The sequence below is a fragment of the Cnephaeus nilssonii genome (genome assembly GCF_951640355.1).
Source record: "Cnephaeus nilssonii genome assembly, chromosome: 12".
Classification (NCBI taxonomy): Eukaryota; Metazoa; Chordata; class Mammalia; order Chiroptera; family Vespertilionidae; genus Cnephaeus; species Cnephaeus nilssonii.
In genome coordinates this window covers 67883186-67900044 of record NC_137083.1, presented here as the reverse complement: position 1 = coordinate 67900044, position 16859 = coordinate 67883186, and the positions used below count along the sequence as shown (strand labels likewise).

The 16859-nt window shown below is 41.1% G+C and overlaps 1 protein-coding gene across 1 annotated transcript; it reads left to right on the top strand.

Moving 5' to 3' along the window:
- The first annotated feature begins 302 nt into the window (after positions 1 to 302).
- On the top strand, positions 303 to 814 carry LOC307107849 (large ribosomal subunit protein uL23-like). The gene has a single exon (XM_079785362.1). It carries the CDS (start codon positions 312 to 314, stop codon positions 780 to 782), a length of 471 nt encoding a protein of 156 aa, XP_079641488.1. The 5' UTR covers positions 303 to 311; the 3' UTR covers positions 783 to 814.
- The last annotated feature ends 16045 nt before the right edge of the window (positions 815 to 16859 follow it).

Here is a 16859-nt window from a genome sequence, read left to right as displayed (position 1 = left end):
ATACTTTTTCCAGCTATTTACTCTGCTCTCTAAATCTCCCATTGTTCTCTTTATTGGAATGACTTAATTTTCAATTATAGAAATTTATCAGTTTCAAATATTTTCATAAAAATATGTACTATTTTCACACTGCCTACGTTTTAAATTTTGTTTCTATTACATTTTAATCCTTATTTAACTTGTAATAAAATATTAGTACATATTTATTGTAGATAGAATATTCATACCTATAGATGGTACTCCTGAAATGTTGTTGTCTTTTTAGTATGAATTCTACCCAATAATTATTTAAGAAAACCCTTTTTACGAAGATGGCGCCGAAAGCTGAGAAGGAAGCCCCTGCCCCTCCCAAAGCCGAAGCCAAAGCAAAGGCTTTGGAGGCAAAGAAAGCAGTGTTGAAAGGCGTCCACAGCCACACAAAAAAGAAAATCCACACATCACCCACCTTCCGACGGCCAAAGACACTAAGGCTCCAGAGGCAGCCTAAATATCCCCGAAAGAGCGCACCCAGGAGAAACAAGCTTGACCACTATGCCATCATCAAGTTCCCCCTGACTACCGAGTCAGCCATGAAGAAGATAGAAGACAGCAATACAATTGTGTTCATTGTGGATGTCAAGGCCAACAAGCACCAGATCAAACAGGCTGTGAAGAAGCTCTATGACATTGATGTGGCCAAGGTCAACACCCTGATCAGGCCTGATGGTGAGAAGAAGGCATATGTTCGACTGGCTCCTGACTATGATGCTTTGGATGTTGCCAACAAAATTGGAATCATCTAAACTGAGTCCAGCTGCCTAATTCTAAATATAAAAATTTTACACTGAAAAAAATAAAAAGAAATCATGGGAAAGAAGGATTAACTAATCACTTTGAGATTACCTCTTCTGTTACTATACTGCTTCTATTGAAGCATAGTAACCTCCATCTTGTATAAAACTGCTGTTTGAATTCTCTGCTATTGTTAAATAGTCCCTAGTCCTGTAAACTCTGTAATTATAAACTCTGTCACTTTAAGACAGTCTGTTATTTTGTAAAATACTTTGTTTTTAGTTCAAATAATAGAAAAAAATAAACTTAACTGTCTGACCTTGCAAGCTAGCCATCCAATGTAATAGACTAAAATAGACTAATACTGATAATAATTATGCCAAGTACAAACTCATTATGTAATCAAGGTTACAACTGTCTGTAACAATAACTCACACAGAGCCCTTTGTAATATCTGCAAACAAAGAGGCTCGAAGAGTATAAATACGGAAAAACTTCCTGTATGGGTTGCTCAGAAATTTGGAAAGAGACACCTCCCTCTGGGCCCAGCGCAATAAATGACACCTAATTAATTGGCTCATTAAGGCGTCTTGTATCTCACTCGCTGATTTACAATACAACACTCTCATGCAGAGTTTTGACAAGAGTTGTAACAGAAACTTGAACTACTTTCTAATAATGCCTCTTTCTCTCATCAGCCAGATAGCATCCAAAATTTTCACCTGCATTTCTCGGCTAATTTCTAAATATAGGACAGTAGGATTAAGTTTTCATTGACCACCTGGATATTTTGAAGTTCTTCAATCATGCGTGTCTCTGATGTCAGTTATTGTGCAGTGCAAACTGCTTCATATTCTAATGACAGCCTTCATTATTTTTGTACATTTCAGGAGTGAAGTCTCTTCATGCATGGCACTGTGCGCAAGTATAGAAAATGTTTCTTCCCCCGACTGATGAATAATTACTCCTCTTTCTATGAAGCTTCAAAAATTACATCTCCCTGTTCCAAGAAACTTGGATCATTTTTTATAATGGAATATGGACAGTGTCTACTATTTTATTTTCTAGATGCTCAAGATTTTGAATTGTGTTCATTACTTGTTATATCTTCTCCTTTATGACTGAGGCTTGTTGAATGGCCTCCATTAAGTTTTTATTTGTGTCCCTGGAAATTTAGTATTGAGCTGCATTACAGCTATTCCCTTATTGATGTCAGCTATTTTAAAATCTGTATCACCATTTTAATCTTCGGTCCCCATTATTTCTGTCAATAAATGATAATATCCTATTTTATCCTTCTCAGGAGTGTTTTTTAAATCACATCAACAGCAGATGCAGTTGGAACCCCTGCATTCATGAATTCTAAACTTCCACTGCAGGTCAATACTTCTGACTTATACTATCCAATAATTAATTGTTAGTCACATATGCTATTCAAATTCAAACATAAATAAATTAAATTAAAAATTCAGTTTCTGGGGCATGCTAGCTACATTTTAGACACTCGGGAGACAGATGTGACTGGTGGCTAGCATCTTGACAATGCAGATAGATGTAGAATGTTTTGATCATCACAGAGAGCTCTACTTGAGAGCACTTCTGTAGATGATGACCCATTTGATTCAAGGACCTCGACTGTTACTCTAGCCGTGAAAGCAAACTCTTTCTGAACAACAGCATAGAAAGCTTTATCTGCCAGAGCACCATGTTCATGTTCTCTCGAATCTACACAAATGACTTTGTCAACTCATTAGTTATGTAAGTAGAAACCTCATAGTACAGCATAAAACGTGTATCTCTTATTCCATTATAGCTATTGTAATAAAATAGGACTTCACAGTGAATTCTAATGAATCTAATGTGACAATACAAAGTGCCAGCAACTGTCCTCCTTAAAATAGTGCTGATCCATGAAGAGTTTTGAACATATCAGCCTTACAATTTATATTCCTAAGTGCAGTCATATCTCAACCATCATACCTTTTGTAATCATTCAAGAACCTCCTGAGAAATGGAATTGAAGGATTCTATTCATAAGGGATGACTTGTAGAAATTTTCCCTCAGTATCCAGTATTACTTTGCTGATAGCTTTATCTCTGGAAATTTTTAAATGTCCAAAATTAAAACAAAATATGAATCTTTACAAGGTGAATATATGACAATATTTCACAATCTCTTTTAAAGCATTAAATAACATCTGACTTAGCTGCTTGGTAACACCAGCTTCTTCTACTCACTGCTACATAGCCTAAACTATTTGTTGGGTAGATGTCACCACCACATTGATGTCATGACAAGAATCCTGATGTACCTACCACCTTTTAAAAAAATTGATTTTAGAGAAAGAGAGGAAGTGGGGGAGAGAGAGAAACTTTGATGCGAGAAACATCAATTGGTTGCCTCCCCTATGCACCCTGACCTCGGATGGAACCCGCAACCCAGGTACGTGTGCCAACCGGATCAAACCTTCAATCTTTTGGGGCACAGCATGATGCTCCAACCAACTGAGCCAACTGGCCAGGGCCTGATGCACCACATTTTTTGCAGACATTTCCAACATGACAATCTGACTTTTTGGTGCTTGGGCATCTATCACATTTAAAGTGTAAGGAGACTTTTTTTTTTTGCATGTGTATATTATGTTTAACACATTCTCCATCAATCATTCCTAATTGTATCACCCCATCAATACCCATTCCAAGAAATATCCCATAACAAGAGGGCTACAAAAGGTCTATTGTTACCATCTATTGCAAAAAATTACAAAGATACAATGCATTGTAAAACTAGTCAGCTGGAAAGAGATGTTTAATTGAACCATCTGTTATTCACTTGTAACCTTTTTTTTTTTTTTATCAGAGAAACCAAACTCCCTTCTGAGAGAGTATGTGGGAATTCCACTTGCTGTCAGCTTTCTGTGTATTGTCAACCACCAAAGGCAGGAGCAGAGAGTGTGAAGATTTTGTTTTACTGACCACTGTGACTATCACTGTAGTGTCACCCAACAGTATGACAATAGAGCCATTCACAAATCTAGCCAGTTTTCCAGAGAATATTTATGGTTTCCTTTGGCTTAATTTCACAGCCACATCTCTAGACCCTGTGCCCACTTTCCACAGCACTTGTACCTCCATTAGTGGGTGCAAAGGATGTCACTCCAGCAGTCAGTCACAGGAATGTCCCTGTAACCTACTTAAATATAAGTAGGTGTAAGGTCTTTTGAATTGTTCTGATATTTCTAGTTCTTGTGGTAAAATTTCTCCTATCATATCTAATAAAACAGTAATATGCAAATTAACCATCACTCCGCGACAAAAATGGCGGCGCCCATGGCCACAAGATGGCGGCGCCCAGTCCTCTCATCCCTGCCGGAGTCCCCCAGTCCGCCCAGCCTACGCAATGCAGGTTGTCCAGCTCGGAGGCGCCTGTGCCCCCACACCACGATTCCGCCCAGCGGTGTCAGCCTGGGCTGGGGGTCTCAGCCTGCGAGGGGCACGCACCCCAACGGCACGATCCCCCTCCCAGCGGCCATAGCCTAGGCTGAGCCTAAGCCTGCGAGAGAGGCGCGCACCCCCATGGCGCGAACCCCTCCCAGCGACCTTAGCCTGGGCTGAGTCTAAGCCTGAAAGGGCGTAAATCCCAATTGCACGATCCCCCTCCCAGCGGCCATAGCCTGGGCTGGGGTCTCAGTGCGAGGGCCGCACACCCCCACAGCGCGATCCCCCTCCCAGCAGCCATAGCCTGGGCTGGGGTCTCAGCCTGCGATGCCCCTCCCAGCAGCCATAGCCTGGGCTGGGGTCTCAGCCTGTGAAGGGTGCAATCCCCCTCCCCGCAGCCATAGCCTGGGCTGGGGTCTCAGCGTGCTAGGGGCGCGCACCCCCACAGCGCTATCCCCCTCCCAGCAGCCATAGCCTGGGATGAGTCTAAGCCTGTGAGGGGCGTACACCCCCACAGCGCGATCCCCTTCCCAGCAGCCATAGCCTGGGCTGGGGTCTCAGCGTGTGAGGGGCGCGCACCCCCACAGCGCGATCCCCCTCCCAGCAGCCATAGCCTGGGCTGGGGTCTCAGCCTGTGAAGGGTGCAATCCCCCTCCCCGCAGCCATAGCCTGGGCTGGGGTCTCAGCGTGCGAGGGCCGAGCACCCCCACAGCGCGATGCCCCTCCCAGCAGCCATAGCCTGGGCTGGGGTCTCAGCGTGCGAGGGGCGCGCACCCCCACAGCGCTATCCCCCTCCCAGCAGCCATAGCCTGGGCTGGGGTCTCAGCGTGCAAGGGGCGCGCACCCCCACAGCGCGATGCCCCTCCCCGCAGCCATAGCCTGAGCTGGGGTCTCAGCGTGCGAGGGCCGAGCACCCCCACAGCGCGATGCCCCTCCCCGCAGCCATAGCCTGGGCTGGGGTCTCAGCGTGCAAGGGGCGCGCACCCCCACAGCGCGATCCCCCTCCCAGCAGCCATAGCCTGGGCTGGGGTCTCAGCGTGCGAGGGGCGCGCACCCCCACAGCCCGATCCCCCTCCCAGCAGCCATAGCCTGGGCTGGGGTCTCAGCGTGCGAGGGGCGTGCACCCCCACAGCCTGATCCCCCTCCCAGCAGCCATAGCCTGGGCTGGGGTCTCAGCGTGCGAGGGGCGCGCACCCCCACAGCCCGATCCCCCTCCCAGCAGCCATAGCCTGGGCTGGGGTCTCAGCCTGTGAAGGGTACAATCCCCCTCCCCGCAGAGCCATAGCCTGGGCTGGGGTCTCAGCGTGCGAGGGGCGTGCACCCCCACAGAGCGATCCCCCTCCCAGCAGCCATAGACTTATCTGGGGTCTCAGAGTGCGAGGGACGTGCACCCCCAAGGCGCGATCCCCCTTTCAGCGGCTGTAGCCTGGGCTGAGCCTAAGCCTGTGATGGGCGTTCACCCCAACAGCCTTAGCATGGGCTGGAGTCTCAGCATGTGAGGGGCGTGCACCCCCACGGCCCGATCCCCCTCCTAGCAGCCATAGCCTGGGCTGAGTCTAAACCTGCGAGGGGCACACACCCCCATGGCACGATCCCCCTCCCACTGGCGGCAGCCTGTGGTCTCAACCACTGAGTCACACCAGCCAGGCAGATATGGAGAAGTCTTAAATGTTACTTTTTTTGTTACATATATTTTATTGATTTTTTACAGAGAGGAAGGGAAAGGGCTAGAGAGCTAGAAACATATATGAGAGAGAGACATTGATCAGCTGCCTCCTGCACACTCCCCACTGGGTATGTGCCCCTAACCAAGGTACATGTCCTTGACCAGAATCGAACCTGGGACCCTTGAGTCTGCAGGCCGATGCTCCATCCACTGAGCCAAACCAATTAGGGCTGTCAAATATGTTAAAGAAAAAACCCTATCTAATAAAGAGGGAATATGCAGGGGAGGGCATTTGGGGGTGACCGGGTTGTCAGGGGAGGGCAGTTGGGGATGATTGGGCTGGCAGGGGAACAGTTAGACATCGATCAGGCTTGCAGGGGAGTGGTTAGGGGGTGATCAGGTTTGCAGGCAGAAGCGGTTAGGGGCAATTAGGCAGGCAGGCAAGCAGTTGGGAGCCAGCACTTCCAGATTGTGAAAGGGATGTCTGACTGCCTGTTTAGGCCCGATCCCTGTAGGATCGGGCCTAAACAGGCAGTCAGACATTCCTCGAGGGATCCCAGATTGGAGAGGGTGTAGGTTGGGCTGAAGGACACCCCCTCCCCCAGTGCACGAATTTCGTGCACCGGGCCTCTAGTTTTTAATAACACTCTCAGAGTAGTTTGTTTATTTCTGTTCTGTGTGTGTGTGTGTGTGTGTGTGTGTGTGTGTGAGAGAGAGAGAGAGAGAGAGAGAGAGAGAGAGAGAGAGAGAGACTTGAATTATGGACATGTCCAAACAACAGAGTTTTCATAAGTCCTATACCAATTGTTAATATTAATTTCCTTCTGATTTCTAAAATTCTACTGCAACCACTCCTACTGTTCCTTAAGTTGTTGAATATGAAACCATCACTATCTCCACAATTGATTTTAATTATGAGTCGTGTTCAAGCTTGTGGCATGCAGGAATTGAGTTTGGATTATAATTTTCAATCATAGATATGTGCTATTCTGGAGAAAAAAAGAAAGAATAGCAGGAAGGGAGGGAAGAAGGGAGGTAGGGAGGCAAGAAAGGACTTGGTCAGTTTCTTCATGGGACAAATATGGCCTTACGCTGAGATGTAACCCTTGTTGTGAAGACTCCATAAGTGAATTAGTTTCCTCTCCCCTGGAAATTAAGGATCTATTTAATAACATTTGCTGATTTATTTTACCTAATAATGAATAATCATTCTAATAGGTGCTAGATTTCTCCTGGTTACAGGTAGATATAATAAGGGCTGCTTTTAGAGACTGTGGGCTCTAAAGAATTTAGTTCTTACTCCCCAGCTCACCATCTCAGGCCTTATCTCTTTCCCCAGGGTCAGAATTCATAGTCTAACCCCTTGCTTCCTAAATCCCATCGGTATCAGCACCTCTTAATTGCTTTACTTTGATTTCTCTCTCTCTCCCCACCTCCCCGCAACCTGTCTCTCTGGAGGTCAACTCTGTATTTTCTTAGTCTTTAATTTTTACTAATATTTTTCTAAAATGATTCATTACTTAGTATATGATATTTTTATGAGGAAAATTTCGCATTGATTATACATTTACTCAGACAGAACAGTCTTCAGAATTCATTGATATTGGGGAAAGGTAAAATCAGTTAAAAAATAAAATCAAGCATTACAAAGCATCATAATTTACAATTCAATTACATCTGTTTGCTTATACTAGAGTATTTTCTATAATGAATAATAAAAACAGGCATCATATTAATCACTCTGGAATTTAATGCTTCTGAGTTTTATGAGAGCTGATCAGATTATAATTATTTTCAAATAACCAATTAGTCTGCCATTTTGTCTTAAAGTGCTTTTCTAGGTTTTCCACCTTTTTTCTTGTCAGCCTTTTGTGACTATAATTCACTGTTAAATGGACTTAATTGTTCTTAAAATTGTGCCTTTTCTAACTTTGTGCTTAACTCTGACCAATTGTCTTATGTTAGAAATCCAGTAAATAAGGGAACAGTGGGAGAAATGTGGTAGCAAGAGGTGATGAAACCTGTTTCTTCAACACATACACACACCCACATGGCTCTCGTGTGCAACCATTCACAAATAGCAGAGCATCAAAGGGGCCTGATCCATTCAACATTGGGTTTCCCATTCATTTTGCTAAAAGACAAGAAAAAGTAATAAAAGCAGTTAAAAAATTAAAACATATTTGCCACCATAGGTAACTATAAGTCATCAAACAGCCGACTATCATGTGTCTCTGGTGCTTATTTCCCCATCTATAAAATCAGTCATAGAACGAAAGAATAAATGGGAGCCATGAGGTTTTTTTAAACTAATTCTACTGTTACAAAACCACATGTGGAGAGTTGTAGCAATTCTCTTTATGTCTTCCACCAAAGAAGGGAAGGACTCCTCTTGCTGGGATGAAGGGCAATGTTTTTACTAAGTTGGAAAATATTCCCTGAGGGATCAACCATTGGAATCCACTAAGTTTCTGCAGTTGAAGCCTTTATCTTTAATAATTGTTAACATACCATTCAACTTATTTCTTTGTTTTCTCACCTGTTTCTCCCATATTTTATTTTTGGAATTTTTTTTTGGGGGGGTGTTGTTTTTAGGATTTTAAAATATCTCACATAGGTTCTATTTTCTCAAACTGCATCATTTTGGTTGATGCCTCTCAAAGCCTTTACAGATTTATATCATTTGTAAAACCTGGCCTCAGAAGTTGGGCAACTACTTGCTAAGGGCTTGAACTACCTTAAGAATTCTCATTTATTTCTCAAATAGTGAGCTTCACCCCTCACTAGGGAGATGCAGGAGACTTGAGATATAAGCAGTTACAGTAACAAAGGAGAAAGCGGAGAATACATATGGTGGTGAGGGGGTACTGTGGGAACACAGCAGGAGCACCTATTTAGCTGTATTTCTTTAGGTTAAAGGTGAATGTGCTTATCCTTAATTTTAAATGAGTGCTTTAAAATTATGCCATCTTAATCTTTACCTAAAACTCAAAAGTTTTCCTATCTCTCTGCTCCAGCTTCTTGTTTCATTAATTATCCATTCTTTCTTGAAATTTTCAGCTGCTTTTTCTCCAGTGACTCTTTCAGTCTGCAAATAACTGTCCTAATAAAAAAATAAAAATTCCTATTAACAATTCCTCCCTCTTGTTCTATTCTTTCTTTCCTTCCTTCCAATTTTTAAAATTCTTGACAGCAGTCTACATTCCTGTCTTCACTTCCTTAACTCTCTTACACTCACCAGCATGTTGGAATCCGGCCTCCACTCGCCATTGCTCTACATAAACTTCTTTGTCAAAAGTCAACCATGATATGCTAGATGAATGTCCAGTGACACCACCTCACTGCTCCCTTGCTTGATCTCAGGCAGGATTTGATTCTGTTGAAACTATTTTTTCCCTTGGGTTCTGGCCCACTCTGGTCTACTGGGCTACATGGGTTTTAGAGCTTGGACTAAACCTTTATCCAATAGTCTGTTGAGTTGTTAGTTTTTTTCTTATTTATTTAAATGAGCTCTCTATATATTTTTTAAACAGCTCTTAGAGTCTCACATGAGTTGCAATATTTCCCCCATTTTGTTTGTTCTAATATTTTAATCATAAAAAATAATTAGCAATATTCATATTAAATGTACTTAGCTTTGTTGGGTAGATTTTAGGCTTTTGGATCTTGATTTCCAAGGTGAAAAATAATTATACCATTATTTCTTCTAATAGTTTTATGATATCAGTTTTTGCCTTTAAATATTAATCAACCAAAAATTAAATTTCTTAAACTAGATAATTATTTATTAGAAATGCCATCTTAAGTATGTGTTGAATTTTCAGATCTATTTAGACTGTTTCTAATTCTGTTCCATTGATCTGCCTATCTAATCTTTTGTCAATACAAAAGTATTTTAATTTTTAAAATTGATCACTGTAGCTTTATATACATTCAGTAACTGGTAGGGCTTATTCTTTTTATTATTATTCTTTTTCAGGCTTTTTATTAATTTTGGCTATTTCTAAACTTCTATTTTCTTCATAAAAATGTTAGAATTCAGCTTGCCTAGTTTTAAAAATAGCTCTCTATTTTTTGGTCTTATAATAATGTATGATATCTAGGGGAAATAAGATATCTTTACACTACTGTTTTCAATCGATCCAGAAACATTGTTTGCCTTTCTACATGTTCAAGTTCCTTTCAGACACATCAAACTAAAATCTCCAAAGTGGAAATGATTATTTCTTTGCCACCACGGCCTACACTGTTCCAGTTGGACAAAATAAAATGCTAAGAAATCTGCTAGATGTAGTGAACATAAAATTGGCTGTGTACGCTATAAAGCATAAGTCTAAGTTCCATTTGTTCTGTGACATTAGAAGACTGCATTTTTTTTCTGTTAAAGAAAAAATTTTAGAGAAAAACCTATCATTTCTTTCTTGCTACTCACTAATGACACTACCAACATGCACTTTCTACTTAATGACTTTCTATTGTCTTAAATTTCTAGTTCACGAGGACAAATTAACAGAGATCACTCTTTGTGCACAAATTTGTCTTTTGTTTTTATGAAATTTCAGTCATAACAATTTTCTCTTAATGATCATTATTTAAAAATTATGGAACATAGTGAAACCTATTTTCTTCCTCCTTAGCTTCTCCTCCATGTCCAAACTGCTCCGACAGCACGTGGCTCTCTTCCTTTTTCTTTCATTCCTCTTTTGTCCTGTCTCTTCCTTTTTCTCACTCATGATTCCTGAGAGAAGTTGTCCAAACTCACCAGCATCCAAAGAGCAAGAGAAGCAACAAGACACGGTGTGAAGTGACAATTCGTTATATGATGCCTGAGAGCTGAAGTTCTATGGCCATTGCCAGCTCCCTGTGTCATCATAGATCATCTTGCTCTAGAATCTAGATACACTGGTCTTTCAGTTCTTAGATTTATCTGAGTCCTCTTTGCCTCTAAGTCTTTGCATATGCTGAAATACTCAATCATCTTCTCACCTCTTCCATTTGCTAATTCTTACTGAGCATTTAACATTCAGCTTAAATCATGTACCCAGGAAAGCCTTCCTAGTCATCTCATATGAGGCTAGGTAGCCTTGTCATACAGCCCCATTACATATTGTGCTTTCTATTAATGAGACTTGTTTTAGCTTTGCTAGAGTGGGTTGATAGCCTTTATTCTGGGGATAGGTTAATCTTACTAGTAAAATACGGCTTTTGAAATCCTTATTGAAACACTATAAAATGTTAAAACTATCTCAGCTCTGTTTCATTGGAACTTGCATGTCTCCCAGCCATGAGTGAGCTGTGGGAAATTTTCAGCTTATTCTTTTTGCCCAGGCTTATTGATTCCATCCACAGATTCAAGTAAATTTTATGCAGATTTCTAGAGCTCAATCTCTTAAGAGCTCCCCTCTCTCCTATACTTTTCCTCCCAGAGTCTAGCCACTCAGCCTCCCAAAACTCTGATTGGTCCCTCCAACTCAGCAAGATCACATGACATGCTCTGCTTAGGTACTCCTCTCCTACACCACAAAAGAATACCGGTATGCTTCCAGGCAGAAAACCAGGATTATCATTGGGCTTACCTTGTTTGTTGCCCTTATCTGAGTATCCTGTCCTGTGCTATCTATTGCTCAATATCTTAAAACAACTGTTTTCTGGCCCTAGCTGGTTTGGCTTAGTGCAGTGGTCGGCAAACTCATTAGTCAACAGAGCCAAATATCAACAGTACAACGATTAAAATTTCTTTTGAGAGCCGAATTTTTTAACCTTAAACTTCTTCTAACACCACTTCTTCAAAACAGACTCGCCCAGGCCGTGGTATATTGTGGAAGAGCCGCACTCAAGGGGCCAAAGAGCCGCATGTGGCTCACGAGCCGCAGTTTGCCGACCATGGGTTTAGTGGATAGAGCGTCGGCCTGCAGAGTGAAAGGTTCCGGGTTCGATTCCAATCAAGGGTACATGCCTGGGTTGCAGGCTCGATCCTCAGTGAGGGGCATGCAGGAGGCAGCCAATCATCATTGATGTTTCTATCTCTCTCCCCTCTCCCCTCCTCTCTGAAATCAATAAAAAAATATATATATATAAAACAACCCAACTGCTTCCTGCATTTTGACTAATATTTATTTATAGCAAGACAGCAAGTCTGGTTCCAGTTCCTCTGTCATAATTGAAAGAAGAAGTCTCTATATTTTTATTTAAATTGTAATATGCAGAGAATAGTTTAAGGAGGAAAAAAACGAATGTGGAAAGCAAGTAAAAGGCTATTGAAGCAGTCAGTGAGAAATGACCTAAGATGGTATTAATAGACTTTAAGATACATTTGAGGGTAGATTAATGGGATTGAGGGGCTAAGGAGAAAAGCAGTCTCAAGGAAGATTCTCGGTCTTTTGGAGTAAGCAGCAAGGTAGATGGTAGGTCCATATGTTCAAATGAGGAATAAGGGAATTGGGATAAAAAGAAATTTAAGAAGCAGAACCCAATATGCTTGATGATGTTCACTCTGGTGGTGAGTCAATGGGAAGGAACAAACAATGGTAATCTCATGATATTTGCTTGTTTTAAGGATCAAATGATGAAGTACCTTAAAATTCTATTGTCCATATAACTAAATACAAAGAATCTTTAAAAGTTACAAAGACAGGACTGCTATTTCAATGATCAGATCCATTTGGAGTTTATTTGGGGGTGACGCTGAGTTCTCCTATTCTTGTGTTTCCATGGTCACTTCTCAAGGATTATATTATTTTAGGACCTGGAGGTCAGCTATTATTCCCAATTTGCTGATTTTTATATCTTAGTGTTAATAGCCACCAATAAATACTTTACTGTCTTTGTCTTTGTCATTGTTACATGCCTTCCCTTGCACTTGCTTTTGGATATGGAAACAACCCTCATATCCTCTGCGAGTCTCAGTTAGTGAGTGCGTGCCATTGCCTTCATTTGTAATACCCCTGCACTGCGATCATGATTTAAACTCAAGCTTAGACCAAAGACTGGTTTCTCTGTGACTCATCCTCTGAATAATTCACAGGCCATCTCACCCTTCTTCAGGTGGCTTCTCTTATGGAAATCCCACAAGAACTTTCCTACCTCCTTTCAATTGCTGTGGTACTTGTCTGCATCATTTATGTCAGTTGCCATTTTGTGATCGACAATGAAATATTTCTAGTTGCTCATGTCCTGGCCTTTACGTAAGAATGTGCTCATTCATCTATTTCATATTTATTAACTATGTCTTAGACACGGTGTTAGGTGCTGGTTCTAGATATTGCTATAATATAGCTCCTGTTCACAGCCTTTGCGGGGAGGAGGGGGCAGGAAATACCACAAATGAACAACCTATGCCTCAAATCATTTGTGTTTCTCAAAGAGAATGCACCTAAGAGGTATAATAAATATATGCAGAATAGGAAGATACTTATTTGGAATTAAAAACCTGAAATAACCACTTTCTCATTTTGAGGAAATTTGTCACATAATGATTGTATTTTACTATATCTCAATACCTCCCCCCACCAAAAAACAAACAAACAAAAAAAACACACACAAATGCACAGATTCTTTCTTATATGAGAAAATAAGAGCCTGAATATACTCTCTAGAAAAAGGCTTATCTGGCAGAAATTTCAGATAGCAAGGAGAAAACCTCAAGAGGTTCAGAATTTCAGTTCAGAGAAGCATCCAGAAGTTCAGATGATTGTCTGGCACTAATACAACTTCCTTAACATGAAAATAGAACTGTAAGTCTCAAAGAATAGAAAATATTTTTTTTAAAGTAGTATTTACCATTTTTCTTCCTCACCCAAAGATATGCTTCTTATTGATTTTGGAGAGAGCGAGGGAGTGAGATGGAGGGACACAGGAAGGGGGGGGGGAGAGAGAGAGAGAGAGAGAGAGAGAGAGAGAGAGAGAGAGAGAGAGAGAGAGAAACATCGATGTGAGAGAAAAACATCAATCTACTGCTTCCCATACAACACCCTGACCTAGGATTGAACCAGCAACCAGTGTATGTGCCCCGACGGGGAACCAAACCTGCCACCTTTCAGTGTATGTGATGACACTCCAACCACTGAGCCACACCACCCAGAGCTCAAAGTTTAGAGGATTGTTTAAGAATTTCAAAACCTCCTACTATTAGTTAGAAATCTTATAAGGGTAATCCCCTTTAAAACACTGATAATATGCTTTAAAGCTTAATATGTAGAAGCCTATGTTTTGGCAAAGTGAAGGTCAGAAGAAAAGATGTGTTGCAGTTCCATGCATTTTGGAGCCTCTGGTAAAATCATCTATTTCTGCTGTGCTCTGTCATCATCTGTTAAATGGAGGCAGCTCTAAATACATCATTACAGAGATGCTTCACAGCTCCGTGCGTCATGTCTCCACTTGTTTTAGAATGTCAATAACATCTCAACTATTACTGCAAAGAACAGTAATAATTTTGGGTCATCTGTCTAGTACAGCTCTATCAAAAAAAAAAAAAAAGGAAAAGGGCACAGAATAACTATGATTTCCCCAAGGAGACACGTTATTTTACAGTAAACCTGGGACAAGAACCCAGATATCCTTGAGCCCTTTCCCCTGTTCTTTCCTTGCGTTCTGAACAATGCAGAGAATGAGAAATAAAAGGCCTTTGTTCTATGCAACTGGTTCAGGATTGGGGCAAGATTGTAATTGCATTGCTGCTTATTAAATGGGTATCTGGAAATTCTGAAAACTAAATAAAATGCATACCAGGCACACAGAAAACAATCGTTCCCACAGACAGCTCTGTGGAATGAGCAGGAATGGAATCTGAAGATGTGTACGGGCTGCAGTTCCAAACAGGATGACTGAATTGTTGTTTTCAGGCACCTGGAAGGTCCCACCTCACTGTGTTTGATAGCCTTCCAATGCAATGTAAACCGCCATTCAGCCACAGAAATCATTAAGCCATCATACCAGTTGGATTTCCACGGCATTTTAAAATTTACAAAGGACATTCACAAACTTTATCTCATTTAATCCTCCTAAGAGCCCTGTAAGAGAAATAATACTGTCCTTCTTTACCAAGGAGGCAAATGAGGTTTGGGTAAGTCATCTGCCCAAGCTCACACAGCAAGCAAATGACAGAACGGGGTCCAGATGGGTCTCTGTGCCTCAAAACGCACACTGGGTTTTAACTATTAACATCTTGGTTACTGCGCATGAAGAAAAACCTTCATTCATTGACACCACTCTGAGAGAAAATGCATCCTTTCCTCTTGCTCTGGGCAAGGTGGCTCCATTCCAGGCAAAGCTGGCACTAGCTCCCATTATGTTCCTTTCCTGAACGGCCTCCTGCAAAATGTAATCATCATCACCTCAAACAGATTGAAGCTTCAATTCATGGCAGTACGGCACAATTTTACATTTTTTTCCTCTCACTGCAAATGAATTGACTCTCAGAAATTACCCTTAACCTATTTAAGTTTTTGTAGAAAATGGTATTGCAAAATATTGTTAGCAGGCATATAGCAAGATGTGTAGGATGAGGTAAATTCTCTCCTTGAACATCACACTGGCAGTAAGTTTCTGAGACTGAAAGTGATGGTGAAAATGAGCTCGAGGCACTAAGCACAGAAGCTGTGGAGTTGGCTTCTGGCGAATCTTGTCATTGAGGAAAATCTAGCTGTGCCTACTGCCAGGAAAAAAGTGGGAGAATTGAAAACAGGAGACCTTGGTGTATAAAAGTTAATAGAGCAATAAGTCTGTTTTCCACCATCTAGAAATATAAGTTCATGTTTGAATTTACTTCATAATAGAATAATGTAAGAGAAAAGAACAATAAAAAGGAAAGAAAATTATTATTTTTAGACATAGATGTGGTTCCAGAGTAAGTTCCTGAAATGGAATCAGGGAGCATGAGAGAGAAAAGTGGTGTCACAGCATTGTAGGTCATTGATTGTGATGCCTTTCAGCCTTGCCTCCTGAGAATTTATGATATGTGTGTGTTTTCAAGGAACTAGTATTAAAGTTGTTTTAACCCATTAAATATTTGTTAAAGGTAAGAAAGGAAAAAATAAAATGCTTCAAAATATAGTAAGTGATATCTCTTTAATTTGCTTGATGATCTTATATAAGAATTTTTCCTACAGGTCCTAATTCAGTACTTCCATTCTTCATTATATAGAACCATATATTATGAAATGTACCTAATCATATCTTCATTAAAGAAGACATATGCATTATTGCTACTAACTAATTAGCATTTGAAGACCTGCATAATTTTGTGGAAGCACACAAAAAATCCATTTGTGCTGTTCTGTTTGAGGGCAAGAATATAGATAAGCAAAAGGCACAGGTGAAATAAATGCAACAGAATAATTATTATCAACTGTTTGATCACTCAGAACAACTCTGTAATTTAACTTGGGGGGAAAAGACTTCTTAGGAAAGAAATAATAGCCAGTTCAATATATAATAGGATATTGAGTGAAATTTTTCTTGTTATCTCAAAATTTTATCCCAAAGACAAAAATTAAATTCCAAATTCTGAAGACAGTCCCCCTAAAACAAAAAAAAAATTGGGAAGAGACCCTTAAGGCAACATTTACTGAGAGGCTATCCAACTGGCTCCGAAACCACCAACTGGGGACAGGTGGAGAGGGGCTGTTCTCTAGGAGGCGCCTGTGCTGAGAGGGCTTTCTTCCTTTGTGCCATGCTTCTCCCCACAGACAGGTGACTAGGATGGGGAGGATGATTCCAAGTGAGTCATTCAAAGGACATATGGTGCCATCCCAATTAAAGGTATTAAGTAGGGTGGACTGAACACACACAAACATCTATCCCTATTCCTTCTAGAAGCCCTACTGAAACAACAGTTAGGAATATTTTTTAAGTAATAATAACACAAGGACAAAGAAAACATGGAAAAAGTAATTGCAAAAGAAGACAAAAGAAAAATCAAATTTGAAAATCGGGTTGAATGTTCAGGGATCTCCAGGGCCTGAGAGCGCTGGGTCCTGAACTAGCC

Coding starts and splice junctions, on each gene's coding strand:
- LOC307107849 (XM_079785362.1), top strand. CDS start 312: ATGGCGCCGAAAGCTGAGAAGGAAGCCCCTGCCCCTCCCAAAGCCGAA.